General features: G+C 47.9%; 1 protein-coding gene and 2 non-coding genes across 6 annotated transcripts in view; 1 reads left to right on the top strand and 2 right to left on the bottom strand.

The window, feature by feature from the left end:
* The window catches only part of VAC14 (VAC14 component of PIKFYVE complex), a 109,489-nt gene that overhangs the window by 3,754 nt on the left and 90,004 nt on the right, over positions 1–15,731 (top strand). For all 4 annotated transcript variants that reach the window (XM_063110970.1, XM_063110969.1, XM_063110968.1 and 1 more), the window contains exons 2-5: positions 13,310–13,460; positions 13,781–13,948; positions 14,604–14,666; positions 15,234–15,341. In XM_063110970.1, coding sequence (XP_062967040.1) covers positions 13,310–13,460; positions 13,781–13,948; positions 14,604–14,666; positions 15,234–15,341 — 490 coding nt within the window. The remainder of the gene's footprint in view (positions 1–13,309; positions 13,461–13,780; positions 13,949–14,603; positions 14,667–15,233; positions 15,342–15,731) is intronic.
* TRNAG-GCC (transfer RNA glycine (anticodon GCC)) lies at positions 10,214–10,284 on the bottom strand. The gene has a single exon. It is a non-coding gene; the product is annotated as a tRNA-Gly (tRNA).
* On the bottom strand, positions 10,921–10,991 carry TRNAG-GCC (transfer RNA glycine (anticodon GCC)). Its single transcript has one exon. It is a non-coding gene; the product is annotated as a tRNA-Gly (tRNA).

Genomic DNA, 15,731 nt, shown 5'->3' with positions numbered 1-15,731 from the left:
AATACCCTGGTTCATTGCTCTTAAGTTCCACATTTCATAATGCCCCTGAACATGGAGGCAATCCAACCAAGTTCTTTGCCTGTTCATAACAAGGGTGACCTTTGCTCCAGCTTCCAGTAAGCTCCTCATTTACATCTGAGACCTCCTCAGGATGGTCTTTACTGTCAGTATTCTGGTCACCACTGTTTAACCAATTTCTAAGAAGTTCCAAGCTTTTCCTGGTCGTCTTGTCTTCTAAGCCTTCCCCAGAATCTATTTTCTAGCTTGCTCCTCCAAATTCTTTTAGCTTGTACCCATTACCCAGTTCCAAAGCTGCTTCCACATATCCAGATATTTGTTATGAGCAACAACCCCACTTCTTGGTACCAATTTTCTGTATGAGTCCATTTTCTGTCACATATCAGAATACCTAAAACTGGGTATTTTATAGGAAAATGAAATTTAGTTCTTACAGTTTGAAGGCTGGGAAGTCCAAAGTCCAGTTGGCATATCTGGTGAGGCCCTTCTTCTTGGTGGGAACTCTCTACAGAGTTAATGGCAACACAGGCAATCACATAGTGAGGATGGCAGGAGCACTTTCATGTGCTCTCCTCATAAAGCCACTACTCCACACCCATGAGAACCAGTTAATCCATTAACCCATTAATGGATTGATCCATTTATAAGGGCAGGGCCCTCACAGTTCAGTCACCTACAGGCCCCACCTTTCAACACTAACAAATTGGGGATCAATCACATGAGCTTTGGAGGGAACAAATATTCAACCCATATCAGTGTCCAAATGAATGAATAGCCGTACATTCTCCATGGGGAAATAACATTGCAGTCTAAGGACCCTGCTGCTCAGAAATGTGATCTGCAGATAGCAGCATCAGTATGCCTTGTGAGCTTGTTAGAAAGACTCTGCAGCTTCTCTGCAGACCTACGGAATTAATTTGCATTTTAACAAGATCCCTGGGTGATTTGTATGCACGTTAAAGTTTGAGAAGCACTAGCCTCAAAGAATCTCCAGTCTGTTTCTGGCCTTCTGCAGTCATGTTTGGAAATGAGGAATTCCCAGTTTGCTGTGTTCCTCAGAATGTATGTTTCACAAGTTGCTCACGGACAGATGCTGACATTCATCTGTGCTTCACCAGCATTTTGCATATTTGAGCACTTTCTGTGTATACACACAGAATATTGTATATTTGAATATATTCTTCATTTGGCCTGGTCATAGTTGCGCTCAACCAAACACAGACTGTTAATTAATCTCTCTCATGTAGACTGTAGATGCCCATAAAAGAAGAGTCAGAATATTGGCAGTTATCTGTGTAGTGTACATGAGTCAGCTCACGTGCTCCAGAAATATAAGTGCTTAGTCCTGTTCTTAGCAAGTGGTTGCTCTAAGACACCCTTCTTGAGAGGCTGTATGGCATAGTGGCTAAGAGTAGGCTCTGGAGCCAGATGGCTGGGATTCAAGCTCCCATTTACTAACTGGGTGACCCTGGCTGAGCAAGCTGATTAATCTTTCTGCCTCAACTTCCTCAGCTATAAAATAAGAATAATAATAGTAGTTGTTTGATTACTTGAGCTAATGTAACGTGCTTAGTGTTTACTGGGAACATTATAACTGTCATCTAGAGAGAATTGTTATATAATATAACTTTATAGAGAGAATTGTTATATAATTGTCCTAATTATTTATAACATACACACACACATATGTAAAACATAATTGTTTTCTGGCAGTACTGCTTTTATCACTTTTTGGTAGGCAGCATAATGACCTCCCAAAGATGTCCACGTGCTAACCCTGGAGCCTGTGAATATGTTACATTACATGGCAGTAGGGAATTAAGGTAGCAGATGGAATTACGGTTGCTAATCAGCTGACCTTAAAATAGGGAGATTATCCTGGATTATCCAGGTGGGCCCAGTGTAACCCTAAGAGGTCTTAATGTAGAAGAGGGAAGCAGAAGAGTCAGTGACAGTATAGTGTGATGTGAGAAAGACTTACGCAGCCATCACTGGCTTCGAAGATGGAAGGAGCCATCAACCAAGGAATGTGGGCAGCCTCTAGAAGCTGCCAAGAAAGTGGATTCTCCCTAGCTCCTCCAGAAAATAATGCAGCCTTGGCAACATGTTGATTTTAAGACACATAATAATAAATTTGAAAAAAAAGGTTTTTTAATAAATAAATTTGTGTTGTTCTAAGCCACTGAGTTTGTGGTAATTTATTACAGTAGCAAATAGAAAACTGGTACAACTCTATTGTCATTTTTAAATCTGCCACCCCTCCTAGACTGTGAGCTCCCTGAAGGCAGGGTCTGTGCCTTTATGTCGTCTTCATGTGCTCACTGCTTGCCAGCATGTGGTAGGTGTTAGTGGAAGGCCGAAGGACTAGCTGCCCATCGGGTTTGCCCCTGGCTTTCCCAGATGAAATAGTAAATGCACAGCTTCTTTTCAGCCTGAGCCCTGCAGTAATGGTAAGGTTCAATTAGGGATCCTTTAAAGAAAAGCTCCAGAGAATGGGAGGCATATTCTGAAAGCAGAAATTGAGATCTGTTTTTGGTTTTCAAGGAGATGTAAGTCTCAGTCTTTCCTAGAACAGTCACAGTCTCTGGCTCTAATTGTCCGCTTCCGTAGTGTATAAAGTAAGGGAAGATAATGAAAGTTGAGAGGTATTAGGTATGTTTTGCGCTTTTCTTGAAAGCCCTAGCTAAATGCACAAATGCAATTATATTAGTCAGCTTGGGCTGCCATAACAAAATACCACAGACTGAGTGGCTTAAACAGCTGAAATTTATTTCTCACAGTTCTGGAGGCTGGAAAGTCCAAAATCAAGGTGCCCATAAGATAGGTTTCATCCTGAAGCCTCTTCTCTTGGCTTTTAGCAGCTGCCATCTCACAAGTGTGCTCACATGACCTTTTCTTTTGGAAGGGGGGGGGTCTGGCAGCTCTGGTGTTTCTTCTTATAAGGATGCCAAACCTATGGGATCAGGGGCCCCACCCTTATGACCTCTTTTAGCCTTAATTACTTCCTTATAGGCCCTCTCTCCAAATACAGTCGCATTGGGGGTTAGAGCTTCAACATATAAATTTAGGGTGGGGAGACAGTTTAGTCCATAAAGGTGATCATAGTGAAACCTGGGGGTGCACGTATAGAATCTGCCTCATTTGCGGTATGGGCAGGGGAAATAGAGAAGCTTCCCTTTGATTGGCCATTGTACATGCCTCATCTCATTTATTTTGCTTGGCTGCCCAGTGAGCTAGGTGGTGTGAATCCATTTCACAGATGAGGAAACAGAGCTTCCTTGAGCCTGTGTAGAAAATCCAGGTTCATCTGTCTCAAAAGGCTTCCTCACTACAATGAATGGTTTTCCCTATCAAAAAGGGGAAATACATATAATAAAAGAAATTTCATACTTGGACATCTCCGTGGTAGTGTTAGCTTCCACTTTCAGGTCTCCAGAGCCCATCCCCTCAGATGACAGAGCCAATACTGCACATGACATTCCAGTAAGGGGTGAAAACTGCTAATCAGATGTGTTATTGTGATGCAAGCCTCTCAGACACTAATAATTCAGAGAGATGGATGCTTGGCTCAACCAAAGGACAATCTCTGGGTCCCAAATCCCAGGACCGCCAGTGTGGTGTGTAGTGAACAGCATCTGTTGGTGCATTTTGTGAGCCTGTTCTTTACAAGACCTGAGAGCTTTCCTCCCACAGCCTCCTTCCACCACGACCACACAGTTTCTAAAGGATAAGTCATTTATGTTAAAATTGTGGAATGGCTGCTTCTGGTTTTGTGGGCTCTCTGTTTCAAGGGACATAGTCATTGATTAGTCTTGATGAAAAGGTCAGTAAGTAAGACCCCAGGCTGTCTTCTCCAGGATAGTGCAAAGTGGGGAAGAAACGCCAGCGGGCACTCAGGTAACTGGGGGTGCTCGCTCTGCAGGGAGTGCCGCACCAGGCGTCATGGAGGCAGAGCTCCCTCTGCCCTCTGCTGGCTGGGGGAGACAACGCCCTTCATGGTCGTGTCTCTAGCACTGCTGAGTTTTGAGTTCCTTCTACAGCTGTACCACCCTGAATGCTTCTGAGCTTGTCTGAATCCAGAGTTCCAAAAGCCAGCAAATATATGACCCCTGGGAGCCCAAGTCCCAGGGTGAGCTTATGGGACCAGAGCTCCTGAATCATGCCTCCTTGCCTGCTAAGGGGAAGGAACGGGAGTGCCTGGAGCTCAGTGATCAGGTACAGATTGATCTCTAGAGTTTGACCTGGCTCTTTGGAGCCTACCACCTCTGTGGGGAAGACACTATTTACTACCAAATGGCTTGAGGTGATTTTTGGAGTCTGGGTCAGAATTCCACCCAGTTCAGCTATTTATCAGCAGTGGGACCTCAACAAATTGTTTAATCCAGGGGTCACAGGCCGGCAGCCAGGAGCTGTGTCCTGCCTGCAGACCTGTTTGGTTTGGCCTGGATCACAGAGTATTTTAAGTATAGAAATTTCACAATGAAATTTGGGTTTCTAGCTTCCTTTAAGGAATTGGGAGATGTGGCTCTGTGGGGCCCTCATTCCTGCATAGCAGATCAGTGGGAGCCAGCCCCACCCACCCAGGTTTGCAAGCTCACCAGAGCCTGTCTTGCCTCTCTTGGCCTCCTCATTTGTAACATCTGCCTGGCCCCTCTGAGCATTTGGGTTTGTGACCTCTGGTTTAACCTCTCTCTGCCTCAGTTTCCTCATCTTAAAAAAAACATATCTTGAAAACATTTTGCTAAGTGAAAGAAGCCAATCACAAAAGGACACATATTGTATGACTCCATTTATATGAAATGTCCAGAATAGACAAATTTATAGAGACAGAAAGTAGACTAGTGGTTGCCGGGGCTTAGGGGAAGGGGGTGGAGAGAGATGGGGAGTGACTGCTAATAGGTATGGGGTTTTTTGGAGGTGGTAAAAATGTTCTAAAATTGGTTGTGGTGATGGTTGCACAACATTGTGAATTCACAAACCACTTGTACACTTATGGTATGCAAATAATATCTCAATTTTAAAAAATAAGAATGTCAGTGGTGTTTTTTACAACATAAGGGAAGCATGCATCAAATGGTCACAATTATTGTCTCCTGAGATCAAAATAGGCATCCTGTCCTGTCTCTGACTCTCGTTTTTCCTTTACGGTTTTTCCACAGGTTATACCCAGGGGATGCTTGGGATATGTTCTATCAGCTATCTCGTGGGCCTTTTTAGAAGGTCCTTGGCCCTTTTCCGAGGCAAATGTTTTACTTTTCTTGTCCAGTTACTGGAGACTAGTGAGCAAGTGGAAACCAAATTACTTAAATACTCAGCAAAGCAGATGGAGGAGATGTTTATCCAGATTCTCTTCGGGATTTTGCTGCCTGGAAATTCCCGTTAAATCTGAGAGTACTTCAAAAAGTTCTTGGAAATATTTCTGTTATCTTTCAATTCTGTTTTTCTGTGAACTTTTTGAAGCACCCTTATACAGTATGTTACACAGAAGACTGGGATGGGTAATTGGACTTGCCAGGGGAAAAAAAAGTCAGCAGCCCCAAGTCCATGCTGGAAGGTTCACATTACAGGAATAAACGTCACCTCTTGGTTTACCTTTATGTGCCTTGACCCAGGAATATAGCAGGTGCTCAGTCAACATTTATCAAATGAACACAGTCTTGTGTGGTATATATAAGAACACAGTTTGTCTCCCGGATTCTGACTTGGCGCTAATACTGTCATTTGAGCATGTGCAGTGCAGAGCACATTACGGGCATAATCTAACTTAATTTTCTAAAAACAGTGTAAAGTCATTGTGCTTATCAACCCTGCCTTACAGCTGAGGATGTCTTCTCTGGATACATGGGAACCTGAGTGCAGTGGCTAAAACCTCTGCCATGTGGGACAGCCGTTGGGACATTTGGGCATCGCCATATGAAATGGGATTGGGATTAAATGAAATAATGAAGTGTCTGGCACTTGGTGGGCATCCAACGGGGTATAGCTAAGATATTCAGGGAGGGAGATAGTATAACATAGTGGGTAAGATTTTAGTCTTCAGGGTCAGAAAAATCTAGGTTTGGTTTTTGACACACCATCTACAAGTTGTGTGACATTTTGTATATTTCTTAACTTCTGTGAGCCTCAGTTTCGCCAGACTGTAAAATGGATATAATAGTACCTAACTTGGTAGCTTGCTTTACGGTTTAGACAGTGCATCCAGCACATTGCCTGGCATATAGTAAGTGCTCAGCAAATGGTTACTCAGTTCCTGCCATCACAGTAGAAGACCAGCCCTAGAGTTCATTTCAAAACATCCCAAGTACACACCTCATCTGTTCTCCCTGTGTGTATGGAGGCATGCTTCGGGCTTGTCTGAATGCTGATCAGCGTGGGAAAATGTATGGAAAAAGCTACATTTCACTTGGGGGCCTCAGTTCTGCACAAGGGAATTGTCATCTTAATTGGGTGTGTTCACATTGCCACTGCAGTGGCTTAAGAAGATGGGAGGGAGGAACTGTGTTACAGTTAAAAGGGCTCAGACTTGTAGATGTCAAGGGATCAGACCCACTGCAACCCTGGGGATTTCTCTGAGACTGTTACAAATCTGGAGGATGGGGATAATAATAGCTGCAAAAGGATGTTGTCCTTAGGAATAACCGAAACCTGAAATACTCAGCATAGAGTGAGTGCTTCGAAAGTGTCTGGCTTTGTGCAGCCTGTGACTGTGAGTGTGCAGTGTTACAGAGGCTCAGGAGCCCAGTGCAAGGCTGTGGCATTGTTGCTGAGATGGTGGCCCCGGGTTCTCCCTTGGCTGATGGCAGTCCAAATGTGTCCTACCCTGTCTCTGGCTCTTTCTCCCATCAAGGAAGGGGTAGTTGGTGTGGCAGTCTTCACAATGATGAGGGTGGTGCTGAGAGCGTTGGCCCGCATTGGGGTTTCTCTCTTCTGGGGAACAGCAGTTTCTGCCATCCTGCGACACCACTCATCAGCTGAGGATGTAGGCTTTGAGTAACCTCTGTAGACGCCTCGCCGACCAGGATTTTTCAGCACTTTTTGCAGGAAACCGGGTAGAAGAAGCAGCTTCTCTTCTCTAGTGCATAGAACAGTAATGTCTGTGACCTTTGCGTCAGTGAAGGTCCCCAGGGATTTGTGATCGGGAGAGTTTCTGGGCCAGAGATTAACTTCAAAACGAGTTCAGCCTCAGATCCCCTACCTCTGGCTTCCAACCTATAGATGAAAAAAGAGACAGTGCGGTCTTTTGAAGAGAGACTAGGCCTGGAAGTGGGGATGCCCAGATTTTAAACTTGACTTACTCCACTTCCCTTATAGTTCCTTTTTTCTCTCTGCACTTTCCCAGTGAAGTAGAGAAACCAAACACCCAGCGAGGAGTTAGAGTACACCTTCTGCCCTGTGCAGGTACACTGCAGGTAACATCCTGGCATGTACGTCTCCCCCCAGCCACGGCTCTGATGACTTGGGCCCTTCTCGGTGCATGCTGGGATCCTAGTAATGGTGCCCTTTGCAACTACTAACTTGAATTATAAGATTCAAGGACTGCACAAATACAGTACTGATGAACCGGACAGGTTAGGTTTAGGTTTGCTTAACACCCCATGTCAATATGGCAGCATGGGCCTTGCCCAGGTTGCCCTACAGCTTGTGCTATCCTTCAACTCTGTCAGCCTTCACAGATTCCACCCACTAACAGGTGTTTACTGATTCCCCACCTGCTCCAGGTCAAGCATCCAAAATCCAAAATCCAAAATGCTCCAAAATCCAAAACTTTTTGAGTGTTGATGTGATGTTCAAAGGAGATGTTCATTGGAGCATTTTGGATTTCAGATTTTTGGATTTGGGATACTGAACCTTTAAGTGTAACGCAAATATTTCACAATGCAAAAAAATCCGAAACACTTCTGGTCTCAAACTTTTAGATAAGGGATACCCAACCTGTATCTGCAAAGCACTGATGCAGAGGGAGGGCTGGTACCGGAGATGTGGAGAAGCGTGGCGCAGTCCTCAAGGACTTTTTCAAGGAGTTGTGGACATGAGAAGGAATTTAACTGGTGACATCCAACAGTGTATTGCTGGGTACAGAGTGAGGGTCACTGAGTCCGTCAGCATTCAGAGGAGAGGTGCTCACTTTGTGGGATAGTCGGTGTATTAGTCCATTTTATGTTGCTTATAACAAAATACCTGAAGCTGGCTAATTTATAAAGAAATGAGATTTGTTTCTTACAGTTTTGGAGGCCAGGAAGTCCAAGGTCCAGGTAACACATCTGCTGAGGGCCTTCTTCTTGGTGCAGGCTCTCTACAGCAATGCAGTGTGCATAGGAATGCAGGCAATCATGTGGTAAGAATGGCAAGAGCTCTCTCATGTGCTGTCCTTATAAAGACACCAGTCCACACCCATGATAACTCATTACTCCATGAATGGATTAATCCGTTTATGAAAGCGTAGTCCTCACAATCCAATCACCTCTGTAAGGCCTCACCTTCTACCACCATATTGGGGTTAAGTTCCAGCATGAGCTTAGGGGGACATTCAAACCATAGCAGTCAGGAAAAGCAAGAGGTTGGCTTTGAGCTGGACTTGAAGTCTGGATAGAATGTGGAGGGGAGTGGAAGCTTTTCCAGCGGGTGGGGCAGACAGGATGTGTAGAAGCAGCATAAGCAGCAGGGGCCCAGCAAGAAGGCAGTGCTGGCTGGAGTGGAAGGTCATGCCAGGGAGCCGGGCAGGAAGGCTGAGAGGTCAGCCTGGCCCTGATTGTCCCAAGTGTCGGGTAAGGAGTGTGGCCTTCATTCCTGGGACAAATTGTTTCTGCTTGTGGACCAGGGGTTGACCCCCTGGCCAGGGCCAGTGCTCTCCAGGCTGATGATCTCTGGAGGTGAAGAATATTCTACCCATAAGTACAAGGGTGCAGACAGTAGAGACTTGGGTTCCCAGGGCCACAGGACTTGAACGAGCCATGTTTTTGTAGTGGCCGGCGTGCCCTGAATGGAGCCCTGGTAGGTTTCAGGTCGGGGAGGTCTTCCAGCTGGTGTCGAGCAAAGGAGAAAGGTGCTGCTGGGCTTGCAAAGGTGAGGGGGCCAGGGGTACTGACCAAAAATGTTCGCCTTTCCCAGCCTCTCCCTTTAGGAGGCCCCGTTATTCTGGCAAGCTGTTGCCCCAACATCAGAGCCACAGTCCCCATAGGTCCTCTTTCCCCATTCAGTCACTCTGTAAGCTTTTGTGGTCTTCAGAGTCCCTGGGTGCCATTCAAGTCCATACCACCCCACCTAAAGTTCCTGTCATTCCCCTGCTCACCACTTTCCGTGGCCCCCTCTGCCACCAGAGTTAAAAGCCAGTTCCTTTGCCAAGCCTTTAGGGTCCTGAGCCATATGACTGGAGCAACTTCTTCAACCTCGTCACCCAATTCTCCACATGCAGTCTCTGCTTCTGCCAAATGCCTGCTCTTCCTTCCTCTGCACCTCTGTTCAGCCTCGTCCTGAACTGCTCCAGAACGAACACCTACTCACCCTCCAGAGTCCCGCTCCAGTGCTGCCCTCGCAAAGCCGCGTCCCTCCCCACAGCTACCAGGCTACCAGCCTTTCTCACTCTTGCCTGCCCCTCATGTTGCACTTTTTTTACCAGATTTTTTTCTCTGCTTTGCACAGTAGTCCTTGAGTACTCTCCTGTGTCCTCTCCTCCCCACCCCAGCAGACAGCCCCTCAAAGGCAGGGTATGCATCCCATATGCTGGCTGTCTCATGGGAAGAGGGTCCTGTCCTGTTGCTCAGTGAATGTTTGTGACCTGAAACAAGGAGACAGGAGAAGAGGTGGTTCCAGGGATGCCGGAGCTACCCTGTGGGCTGGGTCTCCTTTTGGATCCCTTGCTGCAGCCTTGAGGATGTTCTCACTCCCACTGCTGGTGCTGATCTAACTTGTACCAAGCAGAAACATGTCTTGGCTTCCAAGCAGGCTGTCTGGGCAGGACTGGATGTACAGCTGCTTGCAGTGGGCTTTGGTGCATCTCCACATCCTGTACTTTTCAAGAACAAGGAGACATGGGTTCTGGATCTTTGTGGAATATAGGAAACAGTGTTTTTCATCAAAAGTATTTAAAACTGAAGCTAGAAACAAATCATTCTCAGTTCTCAGACTGTGTTCACAAATTCTTTAGGCAGTATGAAATCTCAAATTCAGTCTCTTAGAATTAAGAGAGATGTATTGCTGCGTTGGCCAGGAATCGAACCTGGGCCTCCCGCGTGGCAGGCGAGAATTCTACCACTGAACCACCAATGGTCCACCTGTCAGCAGCTGTGTGGGCACTCCCTTTAACCCCAGCCTTGGGCCTCCTTGTATATATGCTGATTCAACATTATAAGGCTAGATCTGATGCTGCCACATCTGCACAGCTGCAAAAACAGAAAGCTTAGACTCCAGAGCAGGAGGGAAAAGGCAAGAAGCAGAAGGGTGTATGCATGTGTATGTCAGGAGTTGATTTGCCTTCAGACCTCAGGACAGAAACTAGAACTCAGGTCCTCCTCAGTAGCAAAAGCGCATAAGACTTTTTATGACTTTCTCCCCTCTGATGTTTGGGTCCTCCCATTCCATTCCAAGTTCATTCTTGTGCTGAGCTGTTTAACTGTTCTCAGGTTTCACACCAGCCTCCCGCTGGAGACTGTCCAAGGCAGAAGTCAGAACAGCAGGAGTCCCCTTACAGGGGAGGGCATGAAGGCCGTGCTTTCACAGCCAGTAGTGCTTCTCTGGACAACCCAGCTAGTGCTCTTCATGTGCTCACTAGGCGGAGAAGTGTGGTCCCAGATTCATGGGCGTCCTTGGCTGCTGTGGCCTAGTGTGGTTGAGGAGATTGGCTACTCCAGCAGAATCTCTATGTGAGGAAACTGGCCAGGAAAAGGTAAAAAAGCAGCACAGCGTTGCATTGGCCGGGAATCGAACCCGGGCCTCCCGCGTGGCAGGCGAGAATTCTACCACTGAACCACCAATGCTCCAGCTGTTCCCTGGAGCATCTGCAGAGTTCTTTGAAAGGGACTGTCCCTATCATTACTTAGAGACAGGAGGCCTGGTAGATCACTGGGCCTCCCCTGGCTGGTTTGTCCAGTTGGGGAAACCAGACAGGTTTATGCAGAACCATCCTTGCGGGCCTTAATACACTGCTTTGGGAGTTGTAAACTATGAACTGGCATTCATCCATAGCCCTCAGACACATAAAGATCAAAGCAAGAGGCACCTCACTGGCCATTTGTGTAGCCCCTTCCTGAAACACCCATCTCTGCTCCAACATCCACCAGCTCAGGAGCCAGCCTGTTTTGTGCTGTCTAGTGTGAACAGTGCCTGACACATAATTGGTGCTCCACATGTTTTGCTATATTTAATCTTTAATTTGTTGTTTCTTTGAACAACCTTTTTGCGAGAGTGGTCACTGTCCCCCAGGACCACACATTTGTTTTTGAGCAGTTCTAATTACTATAAAGTCCTTGACATTAAGCAGGAACCACACAGACCGATACCTTTTAGACATGACTGTCCTTAAAATTCTTTAAGCCAACTTGAGACCCCCATTTATGCCACAGGTGAGCAGCGTGCCCACCATGATTGGATGCAAAGCAATGAGAGAGAGTCCGGGTGGTTGCTTCAGAAGTCTGTGGTCTCTAGACTGCCCCCCTCACCCTCACCCCTTCACTAGTGTGTGCCTCGCCTGCCCCTCCATCTCCCTGGCGTCCCCAGGCTTCTCAAGGCACTCTTTCACGTGCTCTCCAGAAACCAGAAGAGGCTTTCCTGCTACCGTGATGGAAACCCAATCTCCCTACATGGAGATACCAGAATTACCACGGTCAGCCCATCCTGGTGGATTTCCCACTGCCGTTCTGTTCTGTTCAACGAGGTCGGCTGGTTCCCCCTCTTTGCCTTTGCTCACACCGTTCCTTCTGCACACAAGGCCTGTTGCCTTCTCTCGCCCTGCCTCCCGCAAGATCCGGCTCAGCCGCCACTTCTACAGAGACTGCCCCAGCACCCCAGGCGCAGCTCTCCCACAGTGAGCTGGGCCATTTGCCACCATTGTCCCGCGTGAGACTGCTCACCACAGGGATGCTGTAGGCTTCCAAAAGGTAGAGGCTTCGCCTTCGTGCCCATGGAGCTCTGAAAACAGACTCTGGTCTGTTATAGAACCAGGCCTCCCTCTGGGGCAGGGCCTGCCTTGGGAGGCCCTGCGTTACCTCCCACAAAGGCTGGTCTCCCACAGACCTGCTCCTCAGCCCTGTCAGTGTTGCTGCCCAGGGGGACAACATGGAGGCAGCATCTGCCCTTCTTCTCCTCTCCCCTCCCCGTGTTACATGGGGTTTAGTTCTAGAAACAGTCCCTCCTGCCCTTTCTCACTGCCTCAACCATATTTCAGGCCATCTTACCCCAATAGCAGCAGTGTTCCCCTGTGAGTTTCTTCCTTGGCCTCATTCTAGTTTCTTCTGTCAAACCAGCCCCCCCAGCCCAGCTTCTCCAGAGGCGTCTAATGAAGGCATAGGTCTGAGCTTGCCATCCGTTGCTAGAAAACTTTGACTGATCCTCTTTTCCTTGACTGTCTCCAGCCACCCCTCCCACATGCCAGACTCCTCGTCCTTCCCTAAGCATGCCATGTCTTCTCAGCACCCTCTTCCTTTGGCTGGGTTCTTCTCTATGCCTGAGATGCCCTGCCTGCCTCTCTTCGCCTGCAAAATGTTTGTTAGTGTTTGTAAGCTCTAACTCCAGTGGCACTTCCCTGTCCTCTTGGACTGCCAGGGAGAGGAAGCCTTGCATCTTTTTGCTTCTCCAATGTCAGAAGTGCCACTTTGCTACAATTACTTGTTTATATGTGGATCTTGCCCATTACACTGGGGCCTGACTCAGCTGTGTGTCTCTAGGACTGTCCCTGTAAAGAATGGCACAGGTGCAGAGAACTTCCTGGATGCATGGATGGAGAGCTGAGCAAGTGTTGAATAAAAACAGTTGATCAACTGATGATGCGTTGCATATTTTAGTCCCCAATGAGATGTTCATTTGCATTCTCTTAGATTCCCAGAAGTGAGATAGCACCACTGTTCCTCATTCCATTGTACACAAAGGGAAACTGAGACTCAGAGCAGGGAAACCACATTGATGCAGCCAGCTTCTCCCAGCCAGCAGCAGAACTGGGACAACCGCCCTGAGATGCTTGACTTCTGATTCCTCTTTCTAAACAGGTCATCTCCCTTCCTTATCCCAGCCCCAGGCCCTGGAGCCTGCAGAGGTAGCCTGATTCTGCTGGCCCCACAACCCTCCTCTCCTCTCTCTCTAGGCTGGTCCGGGAGTTCGTGGCCCAGAACAACACAGTGCAGATCAAGCATGTGATCCAGACCCTGTCTCAGGAGTTTGCCCTGTCTCAGCACCCCCACAGCCGGAAAGGGGGCCTCATCGGCCTGGCCGCCTGCTCCATCGCACTGGGCAAGGTGGGCCCTTCCCCAAGTCACAGACTTACCAGCGACGGCCTTGACTCTGACCAAGTCATCCAGATGCCTTCCTTCCCAAGACCCAGCAGGGCATTGCAGACCTGTGTTTTATTGCTACCTTTCCACACCTAAGATGGCCTTAAAGCCTGGCACCCCTGTCCCCAGGCATGGCCACTTTCCTGGGAGGCCAACTTGGGGGGTTCTTGGAGCTCAGCCCTCACACAAAGGCCTGAGCATCTTCAGGGAAGCTGGGATGCTGCAGGCTATGGGTCCGGGGTCTGATGCATTCTGAGCTGTCTTCTCCTCCTGCCCCATTGCAGGACTCGGGGCTGTACCTGAAGGAGCTCATCGAGCCAGTGCTGACCTGCTTCAATGATGCGGACAGCCGGCTGCGCTACTACGCCTGCGAGGCCCTCTACAACATCGTCAAGGTGGCCCGGGGTGCAGTGCTGCCCCACTTCAATGTCCTCTTCGATGGCCTGAGTAAGGTAACTGCTCCTCCTCTGAGCTGGGCTGAGCTCGGTCTAGCCCTTAACTTGACCTCTGAGACTTGGGCGCTTGTGTCCCTTTTCCTAGATGCAAGCAGAGCAGATAAGCATGTGGCTGCAAGGGATACTTACTATCTGTTGAATCTCATATTTTTTTTTGTAAATGGGCTTGTATTTATAGTTTTTTTTCATTTCTCTATCAATTCTTTTTTATTGTGTTTTAGGAAAGTATCAGTCTGTCACACATTGGAGGGGAAAAACTGCTAGTCAGAGAAGTGCTAACCTCCCTGGTAGAAGGTGGGGATGGAGAGTCCCTCATATAGACCACTCTTCCCCTGTGCAGTGGGCGGTGGTTATTTCAGCTCACAAATGCTCTAGAAAAAGCCTGATGAGGAGCGACCACTTGACCCAGTCACAGCAGGACACAGGGGAAGTCCTTGAACAGAAGGAGGACTCTGCTGCCTCTGGTCTCTGGCCAGGTCCCACTTTGTCCATCTCACTTCTCGCCTCTCAGATTTGCCACTGACAGAGGTGCCCGTTGGATGGTCCATGCTGCACCAAGGCCTTGGCCATGGGTTTGCAGGAGATTCCTTGTGTTACATTTGATCGTGACCATTGCCTCTGTGTCTCTCTCCTCTTGCTGTGCCTCTCATAGCTGGCTGCTGACCCAGACCCCAATGTGAAGAGTGGATCTGAGCTCCTCGACCGCCTTTTAAAGGTATTTGTACTTTGCCCCCACTCATATTTTTAGAACCTATTTCTTCCATCTGTCTATACAGATTAGAAATTCCATCACTGGGGATGCTCTTTCTAATTTTTTCTAAACATTTTCATTTATACACAGTAAAAACTACTTTTTGGTTTGCAGGTCTATGACAAGAGTATGGAGCTATGTCACCACCACACTCAAAACACAGAACTGTGCCATCACCCTGAATGTCCCCTTGTGCTGCCCCCACCTGGGGCAAAGGAGATTTCTGTTGCCTTTTACACCACCCTTCCCTGACAACAGGGGCTGGGCGTTCGATCTCTACCATAGAGGTGTAGCCTTTCACCATTCAGTTAGTTCTCTTGAATTTGATTCCTGCTTTTGGCCCATCAGTTTCACCTATCCTTTGGCCTGTAACAAGATGGATACTCCAGGGACCTCTCCTGCCTAGCTCAGGCTCCACCATTTTCCTCTGTGGCCACCTGACCCTTAAAACCAGTCCTGGGCCAGGAATTCGGCCAGGTCAGGCAGCCCTGGTCTATCGCTCTGGGCAGCTCACATTCCTTTTATCCACAGGACATTGTGACTGAGAGCAGCAAGTTTGACCTGGTGGGCTTCATACCCTTGTTGAGGGAGAGGATTTACTCCAACAACCAGTATGCACGGCAGTTCATTATCTCCTGGGTAAGTCCGGCTCCTGCCACGGTTACTCCAGCCATAAGGAGCCTCTGGTTTAGTGAAATTTGCTCCCTGGCACGCCCTTGGCAGTTTGGGTACAGAGAAGCCTCCTTATTACCCCTCTGGTAGCCATTAACACTGATCATTTGAAAACACTTTACTCTGCTTGCTGCAGAGCCCATCATGTTTGCCCTTGCAGGGATCTGATTGTTTTCTTGTCCCAGGAGATTCCCAGATTTTTCTGTGAAGCCAATAGTGCTACTTCCAGCAGCCACCTTCTGTGGCTGTGTCTGTCCTTCCCCATCCATTGCCTTCTCCCCAGACATCTGAATCTCCCTAGAGGCAAATTACATGACCCCTGCCCTTTTAACTAAACCTAATAGCTGCTGGCCCCCC

Source organism: Cynocephalus volans, chromosome 10 (genome assembly GCF_027409185.1).
Source record: "Cynocephalus volans isolate mCynVol1 chromosome 10, mCynVol1.pri, whole genome shotgun sequence".
NCBI classification, from domain to species: Eukaryota; Metazoa; Chordata; class Mammalia; order Dermoptera; family Cynocephalidae; genus Cynocephalus; species Cynocephalus volans.
This window is presented reverse-complemented; position numbering and strand designations above follow the sequence as displayed.